Below are 24,453 nucleotides of genomic sequence, written 5' to 3' on the forward strand. Positions count from 1 at the left end.
TTAACCACCAGGTGGTAAGTATTTGAAATCTATTTGAGAACCACATACAGTTGGCTGCTAAACAAACTGCAAGATGGAGAAGGTTGGATGGTTGCATTTATTTCTACACCACACTACGCCATCACACATTTATATTCCCATACCAGACTGTGATTTAGAACTTTATCAGCCAGATAGAACGACTAAATGTAAATAATGGTGTGTAATGGGGTAATGTGGCATCTAGGAGTGTGACTAGGAGGTCATGCATGGTAATAGTCACTAAGCAGCACAATTTATTAATATTATTTTTGAATCGTTTAATTGAAGGCTCAGCTTCCAGGTAAGTGAAGACTGTAAAAGATGAAATCATTCCAGTCCAACTACAACTTCCAGTATACAGTGCCTTGCGAAAGTATTCGGCCCCCTTGAACTTTGCGACCTTTTGCCACATTTCAGGCTTCAAAGATATAAAACTGTATTTTTTTGTGAAGAATCAACAACAAGTGGGACACAATCATGAAGTGGAACGACATTTATTGGATATTTCAAATTTTTTAAACAAATCAAAAACTGAAATATTGGGCGTGCAAAATTATTCAGCCCCCTTAAGTTAATACTTTGTAGCGCCACATTTTGCTGTGATTACAGCTGTAAGTCGCTTGGGGTATGTCTCTATCAGTTTTGCACATCGAGAGACTGACATTTTTTCCCATTCCTCCTTGCAAAACAGCTCGAGCTCAGTGAGGTTGGATGGAGAGCATTTGTGAACAGCAGTTTTCAGTTCTTTCCACAGATTCTCGATTGGATTCAGGTCTGGACTTTGACTTGGCCATTCTAACACCTGGATATGTTTATTTTTGAACCATTCCATTGTAGATTTTGCTTTATGTTTTGGATCATTGGCTTGTTGGAAGACAAATCTACATCCCAGTCTCAGGTCTTTTGCAGACTCCATCAGGTTTTCTTCTAGAATGGTCCTGTATTTGGCTCCAACCATCTTCCCTGTCCCTGCTGAAGAAAAGCAGGCCCAAACCATGATGCTGCCACCACCATGTTTGACAGTGGGGATAGGGTGTTCAGGGTTATGAGCTGTGTTGCTTTTACGCCAAACATAACGTTTTGCATTGTTGCCAAAAAGTTCAATTTTGGTTTCATCTGACCAGAGCACCTTCTTCCACATGTTTGGTGTGTCTCCCAGGTGGCTTGTGGCAAACTTTAAACGACACTTTTTATGGATATCTTTAAGAAATGGCTTTCTTCTTGCCACTCTTCCATAAAGGCCAGATTTGTGCAATATACGACTGATTGTTGTCCTATGGACAGAGTCTCCCACCTCAGCTGTAGATCTCTGCAGTTCATCCAGAGTGATCATGGGCCTCTTGGCTGCATCTCTGATCAGTCTTCTCCATGTATGAGCTGAAAGTTTAGAGGGATGGCCAGGTCTTGGTAGATTTGCAGTGGTCTGATACTCCTTCCATTTCAATATTATCGCTTGCACAGTGCTCCTTGGGATGTTTAAAGCTTGGGAAATCTTTTTGTATCCAAATCCGGCTTTAAACTTCTTCACAACAGTATATCGGACCTGCCTGGTGTGTTCCTTGTTCTTCATGATGCTCTCTGCGCTTTTAACGGACCTCTGAGACTATCACAGTGCAGGTGCATTTATACGGAGACTTGATTACACACAGGTGGATTGTATTTATCATCATTAGTCATTTAGGTCAACATTGGATCATTCAGAGATCCTCACTGAACTTCTGGAGAGAGTTTGCTGCACTGAAAGTAAAGGGGCTGAATAATTTTGCATGCCCAATTTTTCAGGTTTTGATTTGTTAAAAAACATTGAAATATCCAATAAATGTCGTTCCACTTCATGATTGTGTCCCACTTGTTGTTGATTCTTCACAAAAAAATACAGTTTTATATCTTTATGTTGAAGCCTGAAATGTGGCAAAAGGTCGCAAAGTTCAAGGGGGCCGAATACTTTCGCAAGGCACTGTAATTAACTACACAACCAGTCCTCAGAACAGCAGACCATTTTACAGGTCAACAACACTAGTCATTTACTCCTTTAAACTATTGACAATATTTCTTCACACCTACATTTCTTCGGCACTCACTTATAAAAAAAAAATGGAAATGCTCAACTACATTCATCCCACATATAAAAACATGGCTGCTATGTTTCTCTGAACTTCAAAAATCTCCTTCATCTAAGCTTTAATATGGAGAATCCTTTGGAACGCAAATCATTCAGGGCACCCTCAAGTTCCTTGCCTTTCTATTTGCATTGCAAAATTGGGTGATATTTTCACCCTACTCCCTTGACGGGATTAGATTGGAATGACACTGTACCTCCCCACTGAATTAGCATATTCAGCCCTGACGCGATGCCATTTATAATTTCTCTGTAAATAGCTAATAGGTTTTCAACTTGGATTAAAATAAATCAGCGCTCTCCTTCACTAGATTCCCGATATTACACTGAGCTCACATTACATTTAAGATGTTTCCCTTAGCAGCCATTTATTAGGATAAAAGCATTACACATATCTGTGGGCTAATAGTGTTTGTGAAAGTCCCATTATATGGACTCCCACCATGACATACAGTGCCTTTAGAAACTATTCATGTACCTTGACTTATTCCACATTTTGCTGTGTAATAGCCTGAATTCAAAATGTATTTAAAAAATATATTTTCTCACCCATCAACACAATATCTCACAATGACAAAGTGAAAACATTTTATTATAAAAAAATGAAATACAGAAGTGTAATTTACGTAGCTATTACACGCCTTTGCTATGCCACTCCAAATTGAACTCAGGTGCATCCAATTTCCTTTGATCATCCTTGAGACGTCACTACAACTTGATTGGAGTCAACCTGTGGCCAATTCAATTGTTTAGACATGACATTTTAGACAGAAACACAACTGTCTGTAAAAGGTCCCACAGTTGACGGTGCATGTCAGAGCAGAAAGGAACTATCCGTATATCTCTGAGATAGAATTGGGGAATGGTATTAAACAATTTCTGGAGTGTTGGAAGTTTCCAAGAGAACGGTGGTCTCCATCATTGGGAAATTAAAAATATACATAACTACCCAGACTCTGCCTAGAACTGGCTGTCCGAACAAACTGAGCAACCGGGCAAGAAGGACCTTGGTCAGGGAGGTGACCAAGAACTGATTGACAACTCTGACAGAGCTACAGAGTTTCTTGGCTGAGATGAGAGCATAGCACTGCATCAATCTGGGCTTATGGGAGAGTGGCAAGATGGAAGCCACTCATGAGAAAAAGGCATATGGCAGCACACCTGGAGTTTGAAAAAAGACACGTGAAAGACTATGAGAGATTAAGGCAAAAGATTATGTAATTTGATGAGAAATGTAACTATTTGGCATGAATGCAAAGTGCTATGTCTTGAGAAAACCAGGCACAGCTCATCACCCATCTAACGCCCTCACTAATGTGAAGCATGGTGGTGGCAGCTTCATGCTATGGGGATGCTTCAGTGTCAGGGATGGGTGAATTAGTATGGGGATGGGTGAAAGATGGGTGTGTAGATGGGTGGGGAAAAAAATATTTAACCTCACTATGGTAGGGGGCACTATTTTCACCTCTGGATGAAAAGCGTGTCCAAATTAAACTGCCTGTCACTCATGCCCAGAAGCTAGGATGTGCATATAATTGGTAGATTTGGATAGAAAACACTACAGTTTCTAAAACTGTTAAAATAATGTCTGTGAGTATAACAGAACTGATTTGTCAGGCGAACACCTGAGAAAAATCCATCCAGGAAGTGGGATTTTTTTATGTTTGTAGTTTTCCATTGACTGCCTATAGAGTATCCCATGATTTAGGACTCAAATTACACTTCCTATGGCTTCCACCAGATGTCAACAGTCTTTAGAAATCGTTTCAGGCTTGTATTCTGAAAAAATAGGGAGTAAGATCACTCTGAGTAAGTGGACAGTGGAAAGTCCCCAGACCTGTTTGCTGCGCCCGACCGAGAGCACGCCTTTCTTGTTTTTCTTTCATATTGATGAAGCTATTGTCCGGTTGAAATATGATCGATCATTATGACTAAAAACAACCTGAGGATTGATTATAAATATCGTTTAACATGTTTCTACGAACTTTATGGATACTATTTGGATTTTTCGTCTGCCTGTTGTGACTGCCTTTGAGCCATTGGATTACTGAACAAAACACGCCAACAAAACAGAGGTTTTCGGATATAAAGAGGGACTTTACCAAACAAAACAAACATTTATTGTGAAACTGGGAGTCTTGTGAGTGCAACCATATGAAGATCATCAAAGGTAAGTGATTAATTGTATCGCTATTTCTGACTTTTGTAACTCCAATACTTGGCTGGTAACTGTTTGTAGTGTTTTGTGTGCTGGGCGCTGTCCTCAGATAATCTCATGGTATGCTTTCGCCAAAACGCTTTTTTGAAATCTGACACCGCGGTTGGATTAACAAGAAGTATCGTTATGCCGATGCATAACACTTGTATGTATTATTAATTTTTATTATGAGTATTTCTGTTTTTGAATTTGGTGCTCTGCAATTTCACCGAATGTTGGCCAGGTGGGACGATAGCATGCCACATACCCATAAAATGTTTTAATCCATTTTGAATTCAGGCTGTAACACAACAAAATGTGGAATAGGTCAAGGGTATGAATACTTTCTGAAGGCACTGTAGCTATATTTATCCTATTATGTCCTTGGAGAGGTGACACTGGATTTCAGACCAGAGGCATAGCTCAAGCAAATAAAATAATATTAATAGAGTCTTCATTTGAACTGGATCTGGAATTTACTTGAGCTCACAAGCACCACATTTTTTCATGACTGATGTCACATTGTTTTGAAGATAGACAGTAGTGATAGGAGAATAACTTCAACCTAGTCCATGGTCAGGACCAATCTTAAGCAGGGAATGCCTAAAGACTTATAATTTGCAAAAGGTTGGCTAAAATACAAACGGCTAAAACAGCAGGTGCATTATTTGACTCCATCCTACCCTTCAGATATGAGATGGAAATTAAGACCTCATCTCACATGGGGGAATTGAGGTGCCCACAGTTTTTAGTGAGCTCAATGACACAAGAAAGAAACAGAGCAGGGAGACTGGTAGACACCATGACTCACTGTCAGTGAGTGGTTCGTGGCACCTTAAATTGGAGAATGGGATCATAGTAATGGCTGGAATGGAATGGAATGGTACTAAACACATCCAACAAATGGTTTCCTTTGACCTGACGAACTTCCTTGTGGATTGTGGACTACAAAGGGAAGCACAGCCGCCAGCTGCCCAGTGACACGAGCCTACCTGACGAGCTCAATCACTTCTTTGCTCGCTTCGAGGCAAGCAAACACTGAGGCTTGCATGACAGCATCAGCTCTTCCGGACGACTGTGTGATCACACTCTCTGTAGCCGACGTGAGTAAGACCTTTAAAACTTCTTAAGGCAAGGGGGCAGTATTCGGAAGTTCGGATGACTGACGTGCCCAAAGTAAACTGCCTGTTACTCAGGCCCAGAAGCTAGGATATGCCTATAATTGGTAGCATTGTATAGAAAACACTCTGAGGTTTCTAAAACTGTTAATATAATGTCTGTGCTTATAACAGACCTGATATGGCAGGCAAAAACCAGAGGAGAATCCATCCAAAATAAAAAAAATTGTTGTGGTCACAGCCCATTCAACTGCTTGTCCATGGGATATTCAAAGGAATTCCTCCCAGATTGCAGTTCCTATGGCTTCCACTAGATGTCAACAGTTTTTAGAAAAGGTTTCAGGCTTGTTTTTTGAAAAATGAGTTAGTAGTTGTAGTTTTTCAAGGTGGCTCTCATTTGGACTGTAGTCTTGTAGCGAGCGTGGATGAGGGCGCGCGCTTCGTTATTTATTTCCGGTATTGAACATACTACATTCCGTATTAAACTGTATCATTTATTTACATATTAGGGTACCTGAGGGTTGATTAGAAACGTCGTTTGACTTGTTTGGGCGAAGATTATTGGTAACTTTGGGATTCCTTTGTCTACATGTTGAACGAGTGGAACGGGTGGATTACAGAACCAAACGCGCCAAATAAACTGATTTAAAGATATAAAGAAGGAATTTATCGAACAAAACAACCATTTGTTGTGTAACTGGAACCCTTGGAATTGCTAACAGAGGAAGAACTTCAAAGGTAATTGATTTATTTTATCGCTATTTCTGACGCCTCTGATGGTTTGGAAAATGATTTTAATGTTGGTGTATGTGGGGAGCTGTCCTCAGATAATCACATGGTATGCTTTTGCCACTAAAGCCTTTTTGGAATCTGACAAAGAGGTTGGATTAACAAGAAGTTAAGCTTTAAAATTATGTAAGACACTTGTATTTTCATGAATGTTTAATATTAAGATTTTTGTATTTTGAATTTCGCGCTCTGCAATTTCACCGGATGATGTCGAGGTGGGGCACAAGCGGCACGCCTAACTCAAAGAGGTTTTAAACAGGTCAACATTCACAAGACTGTGGGGCCAGAAGGATTACCAGGACCTGTGTTTCCGGACATGTGCTGACCAACTGGCAGGTGTCTTCAATGACATTTTCAACCTCTCCCTGATTGAGTCTGTAATACCAACATGTTTCAAGCAGACCACCATAGTCCCTGTGCCCAAGTACACAGAGGCAACCTGCCTAAATGATTACAGACCTGTAGCACTCACGTCCGTAGCCATGACGTGCTTTGAAAGGCTGGTCATGGCTCACATCAACACCATTACCCCAGAAACTATAGACCCACTCCAATTTGCATACCGCCCAAACAAATCCACAGATGATGCAATCTCTATTGCACTCAACACTGCCCTTTCACACCTGGACTAAAGGAACACCTACGTGAGAATGCTATTAATTGACTACAGCTCAGCGTTCAACACCATAGTACCCTCAAAGCTCATCACTAAGCTAAGGATCCTGGGACTAAACACCTTCCTCTGCAACTGGATCCTGGACTTCCTGACGGGCTGCCCCCAGGTGATGAGGGTAGGTAGCAACACATCTGCCACGCTGATCCTCAACACTGGAGCCCGTCAGGGATGCGTGCTCAGTCCCCTCCTGTACTCCATGCTCACCCATGACTGCATGGCTAGGCACGACTCCAACACCATCATTCAGTTTGTAGAGAACACAACAGTGGTAAGCCTGATCACCGACAACGACGAGACAGTCTATAGGGAGGAGGTCAGAGACCTGGCCTGGTGGTGCCAGAATAACAACCTATCCCTCAATGTAACCAAGACTAAGGAGATGTTTGTGGACTACAGGTGTTGGGGAATAATCAGAATTAGTTGGTAACATAGGTAAGATGTTTTATATTCATCATATGTTTGTAAGTTACTTCTCATCAGAATGTGTTTGTATAATACTGTGGCGGGGTTGCAGTATCTGTTCTCTGTCAAGACTAAGTTATTTGGGCTGGAGAGAGGGGAGAGCTCAAGCGTGTATCTCTTGGCTCCACAATGTCTGTGTGCCAGTCAATGTGTCTCTGTGATCTTGTCAAGATAGGATGGATTTTATATATATGCCTGTTGATATGGAGGATTGGTTTATGGTTCTGAGTTTGAGAAAATAACATAGTTTGGGAGACAAAGCTGAACGATAAATTATGACGATGCTGTCTGGCTATGTGTGTCTTTGCTATAAAGGATCTCAGTTACAATGTGTAAGGGACTCTCAGAGTCCATTTATAGACACTGAATTGATCTGAGAGTCACAGGGTTGTGATGGAGCTCATATAATTAAAGATGGACTTTGTGATAACTAACTCTGACTTATGAGTGGTTTGCTCTCATGATTGGGTAAATACAGGAAATTTCCACGACACAGGAAAAGGAGGTCCGAGCATGTCCCCCATTCTCATCGACGGGACTGTAGTGGAGTAGGTTGAGAGCTTCAAGTTCCTTGGTGACCACATCACCAACAAACTAGAATGGTCCAAACACACCAAGATAGTCGTGAAGAGGGCACAACAAAGCCTTTTCCCCCTCAGGATACTAAAAAGATTTGGCATGGGTCCTCAGATCCTCAAAAGGTTCTACAGCTGCAACATCGAGAGCATCCTGGTTTCATCACTGCCTGTTACGGCAACTGCTCAGCCTCCGACCGCAAGGCATTACAGAAGGTAGTGCGTATGGCTCAGTATATCCTGACATTCAGGACCTCTACATCAGGCGGTGTCAGAGGAAGGCCCTAAAAAAAGACCCTAGCCACCCCAGTCATAGACTGTTCTCTCTACTACCGCATGGCAAGCAGTGCTAGAGTGCCAAGTCTAGGACAAAAAGGCTCCTCAACAGTTTTTACCCCCAAGCCATAAGACTCCTGAACAGGTAATCAAATGGCTACCCAGACTATTTGCATTGTGTGCACCCCCAACCCCTATTTTACGCTGCTGCTACTCTCTGTTTACCATATATGCATAGTCACTTTAACCATATCTACATGTACATACTACCTCAATCAGCCTGACTAACCGGTGCCTGTATATAGCCTCGCTACTGTATACAGCCACGCTACTGTTATTTTTCACTGTCTGTTTTTACTGTTGTTTTTATTTCTTTCCTTACCTATTGTTCACCTAATACTTTTTTTGTTTGTTGAAATTGCACTGTTGGTTAGAGCCTGTAAGTAAGCATTTCACTGTAAGGTCTACACCTGCTGTATTCGGCGCACGTGACAAATAAACTTTGATTTGATTTGAAAGGTGGTAATTAGGGGGATGTACAGTGCGTGGGCCTTTCTGTTCTTTCCATGTGTTTGATACCATTCAATTCACTCTATTCCAGCCATTATTATGAACTATCCTCCCCTCACTAGGCTCCTATGGGGTACTGTATATGTTCACAGAGCCCTGGTCTGAAATAACAAGCAAAATTCTGCTACAATAAATAACAATATAAAGTATAGGGCCCGAGCAACAGGTTTAACCTGGGAATGTTATTTACAGCTCTCAGAGCTATACTGTAAGTCAGAGCAGCAAGTGACTTGAAGTACATTATACTACTGTACTGCTCTGAAAGGGATAGTAGTGGATAGTGCTATATTTATGGTAGAATGAAGACATATTCATTACACAGTATCGGAATATAGGTTTTATGGTGTGTTCTATATTTATTTATCAAAAGGCCATGAAGAACATGGTTCTATTAGAATCCATCTAACTGCAAAAACGTATGTGCAACAACTCAACCTCTCTCCATTGAGCATTGGTCGAGTGACAGAAAGTCCTGGGTTAACCTGAAGAGGACCGGGATTATGAACACCCGTTAACTTTCTGGCACTGTATGGAAGTGGAACCAGGCAAAGATAAAAACAAGGCATACCATGTCGCTTTGTGTAAACATTAGTAGCAAGACAAGAATAGAGAAACAGTGTTGTGTATGTTGGATAACTGCTTACCTTCACTGAGTGGGTCCAGTGTGTGGATCATAAGCTGAAAGATGCTGTTTCTCATCAGGCTGTTGTGCAGGGAGGCTGAGCTGCCACCTCTCTGGAGCCGTGGCCTAGCCTGCAAAAGGAGGTCAACGCTGTCAAACAAACAATGGCATCATTACACAATCCTTTCAAGTCCTTGGCTGTTCCCCTAAGGAAATACCTGAAGGACAAAGGCTTGTGGCACCTGGTCACACGACTGGACAGTATTCCAGGTGTGACAAAACTAGGACATGCCTTGTTGATAGTGTTATTTAGAAGGCAGAACAGAGCTTTATTATAGACAGACTTCTTCCCATTTTAGCTACTGTTGCATCAACACGTTTTGACTATGTGGCTCTAAGTAAACCCTGTGTGTCTATGTAGGTGGATTACTCAACACTGTACATGTCAGCTAATACAGTGAGTGAAATCACTGAAATCAAAGCATTGTATTTGGGAGAAATCATTCACTAAACCAAGTTGAGGTGACTAAACTGCTTGGAGTAACCCTGGATTGGGTTACTCCAAGCAGTTTAGTCACCTCAACTTGCTCAATTTCCACATGATTTATTACAAGATTTAGTTGAGGTTCAGGGTTTAGTGAATGATTTCTCCCAAATACAATGCTTTTAATTATAGAAATACTTAGGACTAACTTATTTATTGCCACCCATTCTAAAACTGGCTGCAGCCCCTTTTTAAGTATTGCAGTGATTTCACTCACTGTATTAGCTGACATGTACAGTGTTGAGTAATCCACATACATAGACACACAGGGTTTACTTAGAGCCAGTGACATGTCATTAGTAAAGATTGAACAGTGTAAGGGGTCTAGACAGCTGCACTGGGGAATTCCTGATTCTACCTTGATTGTGTTGGAGAGGCTTCCATTGAAGAATAACCTCTGTGTTCTGTTAGACAGGTAACTCTTTGTCCACAATATAGACAGGTAACTCTTTATCCACAATATAGCAGGGGGTGTAAATCCATAACACATATGTTTTGCCATCAGCAGACTATGATCGATAATGTCAAAAGCCATACTGAAGTCTAACAAAACAGCTCCCAAAATCTTTTTATAATCCATTTCTCTCAGCCAATTTCTCCCAGACTCTCAGCCAAACCTCAGCCAGTCATTTGTGTTAAATATCCTTCCCTATAAGCATGCATAAAGTCTGTCAATTTGTTTAATGTAAAATAGCATTGTATCTGGTCAAACAACATTTTATCCAAAAGCTTACAAAGGGTTGGTAACAGGCTGAATTGGTTTGCTATTTGAGCCAGTAAAGGGGGCTTTGCTATTCTTGAGTAGCGGAATGACTTTTGCTTCCCTTTAGGTCTGAGGGCACACAATTTACGTACAGTTGAAGTCAGAAGTTTACATACACTTAGGTTGGAGTCATTAAAAGTCATTTTTCAACCACTCCACAAATTTCTTGTTCACAAACTATAGTTTTGGCAAGTCGGTTAGGATATCTACTTTGTGAATTACACAAGTAATTTTCCCAACAATTGTTTACAGACAGATTATTTCACTTATAATTCATTGTATCACAATTCTAGTGGGTCAGAAGTTTACATACAAGTTGACATACAAAAGTCGACTGTGCCTTTAAACAGCTTGGAAAATTCCAAAATATTATGTCATGGCTTTAGTAGCTTGTGATAGGCTAATTGGCATCATTTGAGTCAATTGGAGGTGCACCTGTGGATGTATTTCAAGGCCCACCTTCAAACTCAGTGCCACTGTTTTAAATCATGTGAAAATCAAAAGAAATCAGCCTTGACCCCAGAAAAAATTTGTGGACCTCCACAAGTCTGGTTCATGGGAGCAATTTCCAAACGCCTGAAGGTACCACGTTCATCTGTACAACCAATAGTACGCAAGTATAAGCACCATGGGACCCCGCAGCCGTCATACCACTCACGTTCTGTCTCCTAGAGATGAACTTACTTTGGTGTGAAATGTGCAAATCAATCCCAGGGACTTGTGAAGAAGCTGGAGGAAATATGGCCACAGTAAAACCAGTCCTATAATGACATAACTTGAAAGGCCGCTCAGCAAGGAAGAAGCCCCTGCTCCGAAACGGAGCAAAAAAAGTCAGACTACGGTTTGCAACTGCACATGGGGACAAAGACCACACTTTTTGGAGAAATGTCCTCTGGTCTGCTGAAACAAAAATATAACTTTTTGGCCATAATGTCCATCTTGAAGGAAAAAAAGGGGAGGCTTGCAAGCCAAAGAACATCCCAACCGTGAAGCACGGGGGTGGCAGCATCATGTTGTGGGGGTGCTTTGCTGCAGGAGGGACTGGTGTACTTCTCAAAATAGATGGCATCATGTGGTAGGAAAATTATATGGATATATTGAAGCAACATCTCAAGACATCAGTCAGGAAGGGTCTTCTAAATGGACAATGACCCCAAGCATACTTCCAAAGTTGTGGCACAATGGCCTAAGGACATCAAAGTCAAGGTATTGGAGTGGCCATCACAAAGCCCTGACCTCATTCCTATTGACAATTTGGGGGCAGAACTGAAAAAGCGTGTGCAAGCCAGGAGGCCTACAAACCTGACACAGTTACACCAGCTCTGTCAGGAGGAATGGGCCAAAATTCACCCAATTTATTGTGGGAAGCTTGAAGAACGCTAAGTTAAACAATTTAAAGGTAATACTACCAAATACTAATTGAGTGTATGTAAACTTCTTACCCACTGGGAATGTGATGAAAGAAATCAAATCTGAAAGAAATCATTCTCTCTACTATTATTCTGACATTTCACATTCTTAAAATAAACTGGTGATCCTAACTGACCTTAGACAAGACATTTTTAAAAGGATTAAATGTCAGGAGTTGTGAAAAACTGAGTTTAAATGTATTTGGCTAAGGTGTATGTAAACTTCCGACTTCAACTGTAGGCTTAGATTGAAGATATAGCAAATAGGAGTGGCAATATCGTCCGCTATTTTCCACAGTAATTTTCCATTCAAGTTGTCAGACCCAGGTGGCTTGTCATTATTGATAGACAACAATAATGTTTCACCTCTTCCACACTTACTTTTCGGAAATCAAAATTACAATGTTGGTCTTTAATCATTTGGACAGTTATACTTGGATGTGTAGTGTCGGCATGATGGAGCTGAGTTTGCCTTTTTGCAAACTCCAAAGCTTTTTACTATCAGTCTTTATATATTTTATCTTTGTTTCACAGTATAGTTTATTATTTTTATTCAGTTTAGTCACATGAATTCTCAATTTGCAGTACGTTTGCCAATCGGTCGTGCAACGACACAGGAATTTGCCATTCCTTTTGCCTCATCCCTCTCTTTAATTCCTCATCAATCCACGGGGATTTAACTGTTTTTACAGTCATTTTCTTAATGGGTGCATGCTTATTAGTAACTGGAACAAGCAATTTCATAAATGTATCAAGTGCAGTGTCTGGTTGCTCCTCATTACACACCACAGACATGCAAATATTCTTTATATCCTCAATATAGGAATCATTACAAAACGTATTGTATGACCTTGTGTATATATTATATTAGGTCCAGCTTTTGGAACTTTGGTTTCCCTAGATATGGCTACTATATTGTGATCACTACATCCGATGGATTTGGATACAGCTTTAAAGCAGATTTCTGCAACATTAGTAAAGATGTAATCAATACATGATTTAATGATTGTATGTAAATACTCTGGTTGGTTGACTGATAACCTGAACCAAGTTTCAGGCACTGGTTACAGATTGAAGCTTTTTATTGAGTGGGCAGCTTGATGAAAGCCAGTCAATATTAAGGTCACCCAGAAAATATTGTTGAAAATTCTGTTGAAAATCACATGCATTTCATACATATTATCCGGAAACTGACTATTAGCACTTGATGCTCTATAGCAGCTTTCCTCAAGAATGGTGAGGCTAATGAACCTGTAGCCATATTACTTCAATAATATTTAACATGAGATGCTCTCTAAGCTTTACAGGAATGTGTCTCTGTATATACGCTGCAACACCGCATTGGCGTTTCTGTCTGTTCTGTAGATGTTAAAGCCATGTATTGCTACCACTGTATCATTAAATTTATTATCTAAGTGAGTTTCAGAAAGTCAGAATATGAATGTCATCTGTTACTAGCAAGTTATTGATTTCATGAACCTTGTCACTTAGGCTATATATGTTAATGTAGGCTATTTTTATCACTTTTCTGGAATGCTAGATTTTTTATATTGCTTTAATAGGAAGCTTATTATTATTTACTGTATGTTTGAGCTGATAGTTCAGGGTGAGCTTCACACAGTGGGCTTCCTACTAGGGCACACCGCCTCAGTGCTAACAATATAACGCTGGTTCATAGACACATGATTACTGTATACAATAGCTATAGGATCGACAGAGGCATTCAGGGGAGTTAGAGGGACATAAAAGTTACTTTCATTGTGACTGTCAACACACCTGGGATTATGTACATTTTTTCCAGCATTACTACAACTCACCATTACAATGGTAGGGATTATCTAACCTGGGGTTGAGTCATCGATAAGTCACTGTCTCAACGCAGCCTTGAAATGTGTAAACAGAGTCTAGGAGCGAAGATAATTTGGATGGACTCCGTCATTCATGTAGAGCATCTTCTGTTTCCAAAAGGTGTCAAAGTTATCTATAAAAGATATTCCAACAGAGCTACAGGAAACTTTTAGCCAGGTGTGTAATGCTAGTAGCCTGCTAAATCTTTCACACCCACGGCCCAACGTTGGTACCAGACCTGAAATAATTGCCAGCTTTTGGGAATTTTTCAGAGCTAGTCCTCCTTTAAAATTCATTTTCAGCAGTTCCGAGTTAGCCCTCCTAATGTCGTTTGACCCCACATAGACTATGACTGTGTCAGCTCCCGGCAGCTGTCGCAGAATGGTTGGAAGCAGCCTTGTTTTTCTCCAGGATAGCAAAGGGTTTTTGCCCCAGGAACTGAAATGTGTCTTACCATAGAGCTGCCGATGACGACAGCTAGTGCAATGGCCGACGAGGTCCGGCCGTTCATTCGCAAACCTCTCGAGGACTGAAGGGCGGTGGGACCCGATGGACCTGAGCCAGCTGTAGTATACATTGTGGATAATGAATGAGATGGAGTATTAGACAGTCTCACGGTCTGATGAGGGGGAGCTCTGAGGATCTGAACCTGAGATAGAAGCCACAGGAGAGGGAGACAGAACACACGGCGCAGGTACCTCCGGATCCGATCTCATATCAGAAGCCCCCAGGGAAGAAGGCGTCAGAACCTCTGGATCCAGGGCAGCGAAGCTGTTTCTAGACTCCAGTCTAGAGTCCAGTCCGGGCTTAACTTCGACAAGTAGGCCCCCGTTGCCAGAGGTTGCTGTTTTCAACTTCCACGGCAAGTGACATATCTCCATGGCTGGTTGGTAGGATTGAGAACAGGAACATTCACCAAGTCATTCAGGAGCATCCTACTAACTCTAGGTAAGGGGAAGACTCCTTTGGGGAGGGATCCCTGCAGAGTACCGGCCAGTCGGCTATGGAGAGCCGACACGGCAGCGACACTTCTACCAGGCCAGAGCGACGTAGAAGTGAGAAAGAAAATGTAGGTGGCCGTGGATTCCCCAGTAGCTTGTGTAAGTCTGCTGCTTGTTTGCTAAGAGTAGCCACTTTGCCCCTGTAGTCCTCTGCAAGCAAACAGTTGCTATATTGAAAGTATGGAAGGTCCACATTGCCCCAGAATAAAGTAAAATAAGCACAGCTCCTGTAGCGTTGAATACATTTGTTAGTGTCCTCCGTTTGAGGCTACAGGCTAGCTAAGCTAGCTAAGCCAGCTGGGCTTCCTTTTCTCTCTACTTGACAGGGAATTCTCAACTTTTCTGAGAGAGAATTACACGGCTATTAAAACTGTCAGGAAAAGGTAAGCCTACACCAAACACACAATTAATGTGAATGTTTGTAAAATTCAAATGTGAAAAATGGATTGTAACTGTGGCTAGAAAAACACATTTCGTCAACAAGTCTTCATGGGATTTCTGTCTTCTTGCGTCGAGCAATCCCCTATCCGGGAGCGTAATCATAGCCTCAAACTCATTACCATAACGCAACATTAACTATTCATGAAAATCGCAAATGAAATGAAATAAATATATTGGCTCACAAGCTTAGCCTTTTGTTAACAACACTGTCATCTCAGATTTTCAAAATATGCTTTTCAACCATAGCTACACAAGCATTTGTGTAAGAGTATTGATAGCTAGCATAGCATTAAGCCTAGCATTCAGCAGGCAACATTTTCAGAAAAACAAGAAAAGCATTCAAATAAAATCATTTACCTTTGAAGAACTTCGGATGTTTTCAATGAGGAGACTCTCAGTTAGATAGCAAATGTTCAGTTTTTCCAAAAATATAATTTCTGTAGGAGAAATTGCTCCGTTTTGTTCATCACGTTTGGCTAAGAAAAAAACCCGAAAATTCAGTCATTACAACGCCAACTTTTTTCCAAATTAACTCCATAATATCGACAGAAACATGGCAAACGTTGTTTGGAATCAATCCTCAAGGTGTTTTTCACATATCTATTCGATGATAAATTATTCGTGGCAGTTTGGTTTCTCCTCTGAACCAAATGGAAACATGCACGCAGCTGGAGATTACACAATAATTTCGACGGAGGACACCAAGCGGGCACCTGGTAAATGTCGTCTCTTATGGTCAATCTTCCAATGATATGCCTACAAATACGTCACAATGCTGCAGACACCTTGGGGAAACGACAGAAAGTGTAGGCTCATTCCTGGCACATTCACATATAAGGAGACATTGGAACACAGCGCCTTCAAAATCTGGGACATTTCCTGTTTGAAATGTAATCTTGGTTTCACCTGTAGCATCAGTTCTGTGGCACTCACAGATAATATCTTCGCAATTTTCTTTCCAAAGCTGTCAATTATATGCATAGTCGAGCATCTTTTCGTGACAAAATATCTTGTTTAAAACGGGAACGTTTTTTTATCCAAAAATTAAAAGAGCGCCCTAGGTACAGTATATTGTCAGGAGCTGCTTGTGTATTTGACAGCTCTAACGCAGTTCCACCTCCAACACAGCAATCAAAGCCCTTTCTGACAGGTCTACTGTGCCCAATAGCATCATCTTTAATGAGACTCTGTTGCATATGATTCACCATTCATCCTTTGCATGAAAGCCACAAGCTTTCATGCTAAATGTAAGCTTAATTCAACAGCACCTAATGCTGAAACAGGCACAAGTCCAGGGGTATCAGACAGAATGCACCACTCCATAGGTTAAAGCAACCGATTACAGCTAAAGTGGTCATCATGATATCGCCAAAATAGCCCAAATAGCCTTTCCAAGGTTACTCTGGTGGTTTGAGCTGAACTTGAGATATGTGGGATATCGGCCACCGTCATAGGCGTCAGCTGTTTTGAGTGTGCCCGCTTTGGCTGGCCTGTGGTGATGCTTCGGCCCAATCTGGAGGTGTCAGCTGCTAATTCTCAAGGCCATATGGTTGTGTGCGGGTTGGGACGCACAAGACTGTCTGCGCTGTTTGTGAAAGGCCATAAGTATGCAGCTTAGTGGAATCCGCTGAGAATTGTTCTTTTGCTGTTCAAAACAGTTTTGGGGCCTTTTTGGACAAAATGTAAAGTAAATATTTCATTGTTGCCTATATTGGTTATGGAGGACTGTTAGCAAAACACTCTCTGATCAAAAACTTTGTTTTAGCATTTTGGATATATTAACTGGTCTTCAAGTGTTTGAAACTGTAGGCATCATTGTATAATTAACTCACAGTAGCACTAGTGATGTACTGAGAGAGTAATATTTGAATTGCAAAGACAGACCCGAGTGGAGCAGCGGTCTAAGGCACTGCATCTCGGTGCTAAAGGCGTCACTACAGTCCCTGGTTTGAATCCAGGCTGTGTCACATACGGCCGTGATTGGGAGTCCTATTGGCCAGCGCACAATTGTCCCAGTGTTGTCTGGGTTTGGCCGAGGTAGGCCGTCATTGTAAATAAGAATTTGTTCTTAACTGACTTGCCTAGTTAAATAAAGGTTCAATAAAAACGTTTTAAGACAGAGATACTACAGGCAGGTTGAACCCATAAAAGAGAGAACGCATGGTTCTTGAGTACAGTATGGAAGGAGAGAAAGTAGTTAGACTAGCCATATAGACACAGACATAAACATAGACAAACCAGACAGGACCTACCGACAGCTTGCTCTCATCCTCTGGTGCCCCGGGACTCACAGCCTTCACATCGAAGAAAAGAGAGAGGGAGAAAGAAAAAGAGCACATAGATGTGAAGCATGCCTTTACAATCCAGAGACAGGCAGATGAAGACAGTAGAGAGACATTAGTGTCATAGTGATGATGATTTGACGAGAATGGATTCAAGAGACTGACACCACTGCAGTGCTGTGTCTACTGTATATCAGTCATTATATAGCTGACCAAGATAGGCTCCTGATTAAAAAACGTGTTTCTCAGCAGACTCTTGAGATTTATCAGCCACATGGAAAACCACTCAAGCTAAGGGCAAATCCATGGGGAAAAAGGGGTTATAGTAATGGCGGACATGCATGAAGATGGCCACTCCCATGTACTTACCACGGTTGCCTCATTTGCTAAGTTTGCCGAATTATACATTGCTCTCCGTTCTGCTTTTTTTGTATCAGCATTGTTTAGCATACATGATCCCAATTCTAGCTCCAAGACAGCGGCAATAAAAAAAGGTTGATTGTGCTGATTTATTAAAATCGATAGTTACATATCGCAATATTATTTTGGCCGATATTATATCGATACTTTGACTCCAAGTATCTATCTGTAAAAAAATATACAGTATATATTTTGTACTTTATTTTATGCTAAGTAGAGTTAGCTAGCGCTAGTCGGCTGTACCTGCTTCAAAACTCTGGTATTTTTCATTCTATAGCTAGTTCTACATCTTTGTTTTAAATAGTGAGCCAACATGTTGTCATCACTTTTATTTCCAAGACTTATCAAAACAAACTTCTCAAGCATCTCTGTAGCAGACAACAACAATTTGAAAAAATTTAAAGTGGATTGGGCTGATTTATTAAAATAGATACAGATAGATACAGTGAGCAAAATGTTTGGAACATGAAATTGCAATAAAATTGCCGTATTGAACCGCAATACATATAGAATCGTGAAAATTGTGAGAATCGCAATACATATCATATCAGTAACTAAGAATTGTGATAAAAATCACATCGTGAGGTCCCTGTTAATTCCCAGCCCTAGGCGTCATATCTGAATTCCTCCATCCTTATGCACCTTCAGTACTTCACCATTGAGCCTGATTAGTGCCATACAGCAATGCACAACTTGGCTGCCATAATTTGGTGAGTAAACCCATAACAGGGTTTCTAGATTCCAATCCTCTACTAGGTTAAGTTAAGCCTAGAATTCTCTAATACAAGCTATTAAAATAGAACCGACCTTTGACATGACCAGGGGATGTACGATGGCTCCAAAAGAACTGGGACAGTGACCATTTTTGTTGTCGTTTTGGCTCTGTACTCTCGCACTTTGGACATTAAATGATATAATGACTATGAAGTTAAAATGCAGACTGTCAGGTTTAATTTGGAGGGTATTTTCATCCATATCTGGTGAACCATTTAGAAATTACATAACTTCTTGTACATAGTTCCCCATTTTAGGGGACCAAAAGTATTGATACAAATTCAGATATACAGTGCATTCAGAAAGTATTAAGACCCCTTGACTTTTTCCACATATTGTTATGTTACAGCCTTATTCTAAAATGAATTAAATAGTTTGTTTCAATCTACACACAATACCGTATAATGACAAAGCAAAAACAGGTTTTTTTAAAATACAGAAATATTACATTTACATAAGTATTCAGACCCTTTACTCAGTACTTTGTTGAAGCACCATCGGCAGCGATTACAGCCTTGAGTCTTCTTGGGTATGACGCTACAAGCTTGACACACCTGTATTTGGGGAGTTTCTCCCATTCTTCTCTGCAGATCCTCTCAAGCTCTGTCAGGTTGGATGGGGAGCGTCGCTATACAGCTATTTTCAGATTTCTCCAGAGATGTTCGAGCTTTTTTGGTCCTCCAATAATCGGTATCGGCGTTGAAAAATCATTCCTCGACCTCTAGTCCAGAGTAGTCCAGAGTAGTGATGCTAGTTGGGCGGGCGGATTCGGGCAGCGAACAGTTGAAAAGCATGCATTTGGTTTTGCTAGCGTTTAAGAGCAGTTGGAGGCCACAGAAGGAGTGTTGTATGGCATTGGGGGGTTACTTCCGGCGCCGACAGAGATGGCCGCCTCGCTTCGCGTTCCTAGGAAACTATGCAGTCTTTAGTTTTTTTACGTGTTATTTCTTTACATTGGTACCCCAGGTCATCTTAGGTTTCATTACATACAGTCGAGAAGAACTACTGAACATTAGAGCAGCGTCAACTCACCATCAGTACGACCAAGAATATAACTTTCGCGAAGCGGATCCTGCGTTCTGCCTTTCACCCAAGACAATGGAATGGATCCCAGCCGGCGACCCCAAAAAACGACTTCGAAAAAGGGGAAAACGAAGCGGTCTTCTGGTCAGACTCCGGAGACGGGCACATCGTGCACCACTCCCTAGCATTCTCCTTGACAACAAGGTTGATGAAATCCGAGCAAGGGTAGCATTCCAGAGGGACATCAGAGACTGTAACGTTCTTTGCTTCACGGAAACATGGCTCACTGGAGAGACGCTATCAGAGACGGTGCAGCCAGCTGGTTTCTCCACGCATCGCGCCGACAGAAACAAACATCTTTCTGGTAAGAAGAGGGGCGGGGGCGTATGCTTTATGGTTAACGTGACGTGGTGTGGCCACAACAACATACATGAACTCAAGTCCTTCGGTTCACCTGATTTAGAATTCCTCACAATCAAATGTAGACCGCATTATCTACCAAGGGAATTCTCTTCGATTATAATCACAGCCGTATATATTCCCCCCCAAGCAGACACATCGATGGCTCTGAACAAACTTTATTTGACTCTTTGCAAACTGGAATCCATATATCCGGAGGCTGCATTCATTGTAGCTGGGGATTTTAACAAGGCTAATCTGAAAACAAGACTCCCTAAATTTTATCTGCATATCGATTTGCGCAACCAGGGCTGGAAAAACCTTGGATCATTGCTATTCCAACTTCCGCGACGCATATAAGGCCCTGCCGCGCCCTCATTTCGGAAAAGCTGACCACGACTCCATTTCGTTGATCCCTGCCTACAGACAGAAACTAAAACAAGAAGCTCCCGCGCTGAGGTCTGTTCAACGCTGATCCGACCAATCTGATTCCACGCTCCAAGACTGCTTCCATCACGTGGACTGGGATATGTTCCGTATTGCGTCAGACGACAACATTGACGAATACGCTGATTTGGTGTGCGAGTTCATTAGAACGTGCGTTTAAGATGTCGTTCCCATAGCAACGATTAAAACATTCCCAAACCAGAAACCGTGGATTGATGGCAGCATTCGCGTGAAACTGAAAGCGCGAACCACTGCTTTTAATCAGGGCAAGGTGACTGGAAACATGACCGAATACAAACAGTGTAACTATTCCCTCCGCAAGGCAATCAAACAAGCTAAGCGTCAGTATAGAGACAAAGTAGAATCTCAATTCAACGGCTCAGACACAAGAGGTATGTGGCAGGTCTACAGTCAATCACGGATTACAAAAAGAAAACCAGCACCGTCACGGACCAGGATGTCTTGCTCCCAGGCAGACTAAATAACTTTTTTGCCCGCTTTGAGGACAATACAGTGCCACTGACACTGCCCGCAACTAAAACATGCGGACTCTCCTTCACTGCAGCCGACGTGAGGAAAACATTTAAACGTGTCAACCCTCGCAAGGCTGCAGGCCCAGACGGCATCCCCAGCCGCGCCCTCAGAGCATGCGCAGACCAGCTGGCTGGTGTGTTTACGGACATATTCAATCAATCCCTATCCCAGTCTGTTGTTCCCACATGCTTCAAGAGGGCCACCATTGTTCCTGTTCCCAAGAAAGCTAAGGTAACTGAGCTAAACGACTACCGCCCGTAGAACTCACTTCCGTCATCATGAAGTGCTTTGAGAGACTAGTCAAGGACCATATCACCTCCACCCTACCTGACACCCTAGACCCACTCCAATTTGCTTAGCGCCCAAATAGGTCCACAGTCGATGCAATCTCAACCACACTGCACACTGCCCTAACCCATCTGGACAAGAGGAATAACTATGTGAGAATGCTGTTCATCGACTAGAGCTCGGCATTTAACACCATAGTGCCCTTCAAGCTCGTCATCAAGCTCGAGACCCTGGGTCTCGACCCCGCCCTGTGCAACTGGGTACTGGACTTCCTGACGGGCCGCCCCCAGGTGGTGAGGGTTGGCAACAACATCTCCACCCCGCTGATCCTCAACACTGGGGCCCCACAAGGGTGCGTTCTGAGCCCTCTCCTGTACTCCCTGTTCACCCACGACTGCGTGGCCACGCACGCCTCCAACTCAATCATCAAGTTTGCGGACGACACAACAGTGGTAGGCTTGATTACCAACAACGATGAGACGGCCTACAGGGAGGAGGTGAGGGCCCTCGGAGTGTGGTGTCAGGAAAATAACCTCACACTCAACGTCAACAAAACTAAGGAGATGATTGTGGACTTCAGGAAACAGCAGAGGGAACACCCCCCTATCCACATCGATGGAACAGTAGTGGAGAGAGTAGTAAGTTTTAAGTTCCTCGGCGTACACATCACAGACAAACTGAATTGGTCCACCCACACAGACAGCATCGTGAAGAAGGCGCAGCAGCGCCTCTTCAAACTCAGGAGGCTGAAGAAATTTGGCTTGTCACCAAAAGCACTCACAAACTTCTACAGATGCACAATCGAGAGCATCCCGTCGGGCTGTATCACCGCCTGGTACGGCAACTGCTCCGCCCACAACCGTAAGGCTCTCCAGAGGGTAGTGAGGTCTGCACAACGCATCACCGGGGGCAAACTACCTGCCCTCCAGGACACCTACACCACCCGATGTCACAGGAAGGCCATAAAGATCATCAAGGACAACAACCACCCGAGCCACTGCCTGTTCACCCCGCTATCATCCAGAAGGCGAGGTCAGTACAGGTGCATCAAAGCTGGGACCGAGAGACTGAAAAACAGCTTCTATCTCAAGGCCATCAGACTGTTAAACAGCCACCACTAACATTGAGTGGCTGCTGCCAACACACTGACTCAACTCCAGCCACTTTAATAATGGGAATTGATGGGAAATGATGTAAAATATATCACTAGCCACTTTAAACAATGCTACCTAATATAATATTTACATACCCTACATTATTCATCTCATATGTATACGTATATACTGTACTCTATATCATCTACTGCATCCTTATGTAATACATGTATCACTAGCCACTTTAACTATGCCACTTTGTTTACATACTCATCTCATATGTATATACTGCACTCAATACCATCTACTGTATCTTGCCTATGCCGCTCTGTACCATCACTCATTCATATATCTTTATGTACATATTCTTTATCCCCTTACACTTGTGTCTATAAGGTAGTAGTTTCGGAATTGTTAGCTAGATTACTTGTTGGTTATTACTGCATTGTCGGAACTAGAAGCACAAGCATTTCGCTACACTCGCACTAACATCTGCTAACCATGTGTATGTGACAAATAAAATTTGATTTGATTTGAAGCTCATTTGGAGGTTAGTTAACATAGTGTCCAAAGAAGGGCCAGATGTATACAGAATGGTGTCGTCTGCATAGAGGTGGATCAGGGAATCACCAGCAGCAAGAGCGACATTGTTGATATATACAGAGAAAAGAGTCTGCCCGAGAATTCAACCCTGTGGTACCCCCATAGAGACCGCCAGAGGTCCGGACAACAGGCCAGATTGTGTATGGATTATGTATGTGTGCCATTCCGAGGGTGAATGGGAAAGACAAAATATTTAAGTGCCTTTGAACAGGGTATGGTAGTAGGTGCCAGGCACACCGGTTTCTTTCAAGAACTGGAACGCTGCTGTGGTTTTCACACTCAACAGTTTCCTGTAGGTATCAAGAATGGTCTACCACCCAAAGCACATTCAGACAACTTGACACAACTGTGGGAAGCATTGGAGTTAACATGGGCCAGCATACCTGCCCAACAAATTGAGGCTGTTCTGAGGGCAATATTAGTGTTCTTAATGTTTTATACAATCAGTGCAAAATCAGTGCAAACAAAGTTTGTTTTAATCAAAGTAAGCACCCTGACAGTAGCCTAAGCACCCTCCTCGTATCTTCTATCCTTTGCCTAGACCTGGACCTATACAAGAACATGCAACAAAAAAATAGGGAGTGAACGATTTACACAAATGTTTAAGCTACTTTTTTTTACCACACAGGCTACAATGTGTTAACTTCATCGGGATCGGTGTTCCGCGGGACGGTTAAGCTAACGTAGGCTAATGCGTTTAGCATGAGGTTGTAAGTAAAAAATAACATTTCCCAGGACATAGACATATCTGATATTGGCAGAAAGCTTAAATTCTTGTTAATCTAACTGCACTGTCCAATTTACAGTAGCTATTACAGTGAAATACCATGCTATTGTTTGAGGAGAGTGGACAATTTTGAACATGAAAAGTTGTTAATAAACAAATTAGGCACATTTGGGCAGTCTTGATACAACATTTTGAACAGAAATGCAATGGTTCGTTGGATCAGTCTAAAACTTTGCACAATACACTGCTGCCATCTAGTGGACAAAATCTAAATTGCACCTGTGCTGGAATAATACATTATGGCCTTTCTCTTGCATTTCAAATATGATGGTATAAAAAAATACAACAGAACAGTTGTTTTTTTCTTTGTATTATCTTTAATCAGATCTATTGTGTTATATTCTCCTACTGTCACACCCTGGTCTTAGTAT

The 24,453-nt window shown here is 42.0% G+C and overlaps 1 protein-coding gene across 2 annotated transcripts in view; it reads right to left on the minus strand.

Moving 5' to 3' along the window:
- Nucleotides 1–24,453, minus strand: part of LOC109906631 (sodium/potassium/calcium exchanger 2-like) — a 182,428-nt gene that overhangs the window by 86,278 nt on the left and 71,697 nt on the right. For both annotated transcript variants that reach the window (XM_031792247.1, XM_031792246.1), the window contains exons 3-4: nt 17,684–17,725; nt 9,448–9,556 (exon numbers count right to left, since the gene is read on the minus strand). In XM_031792247.1, the coding sequence (XP_031648107.1) occupies nt 9,448–9,556; nt 17,684–17,725 (151 nt within the window). The remainder of the gene's footprint in view (nt 1–9,447; nt 9,557–17,683; nt 17,726–24,453) is intronic.

The sequence above is a fragment of the Oncorhynchus kisutch genome, linkage group LG16 (genome assembly GCF_002021735.2).
Source record: "Oncorhynchus kisutch isolate 150728-3 linkage group LG16, Okis_V2, whole genome shotgun sequence".
NCBI lineage: Eukaryota > Metazoa > Chordata > Actinopteri > Salmoniformes > Salmonidae > Oncorhynchus > Oncorhynchus kisutch.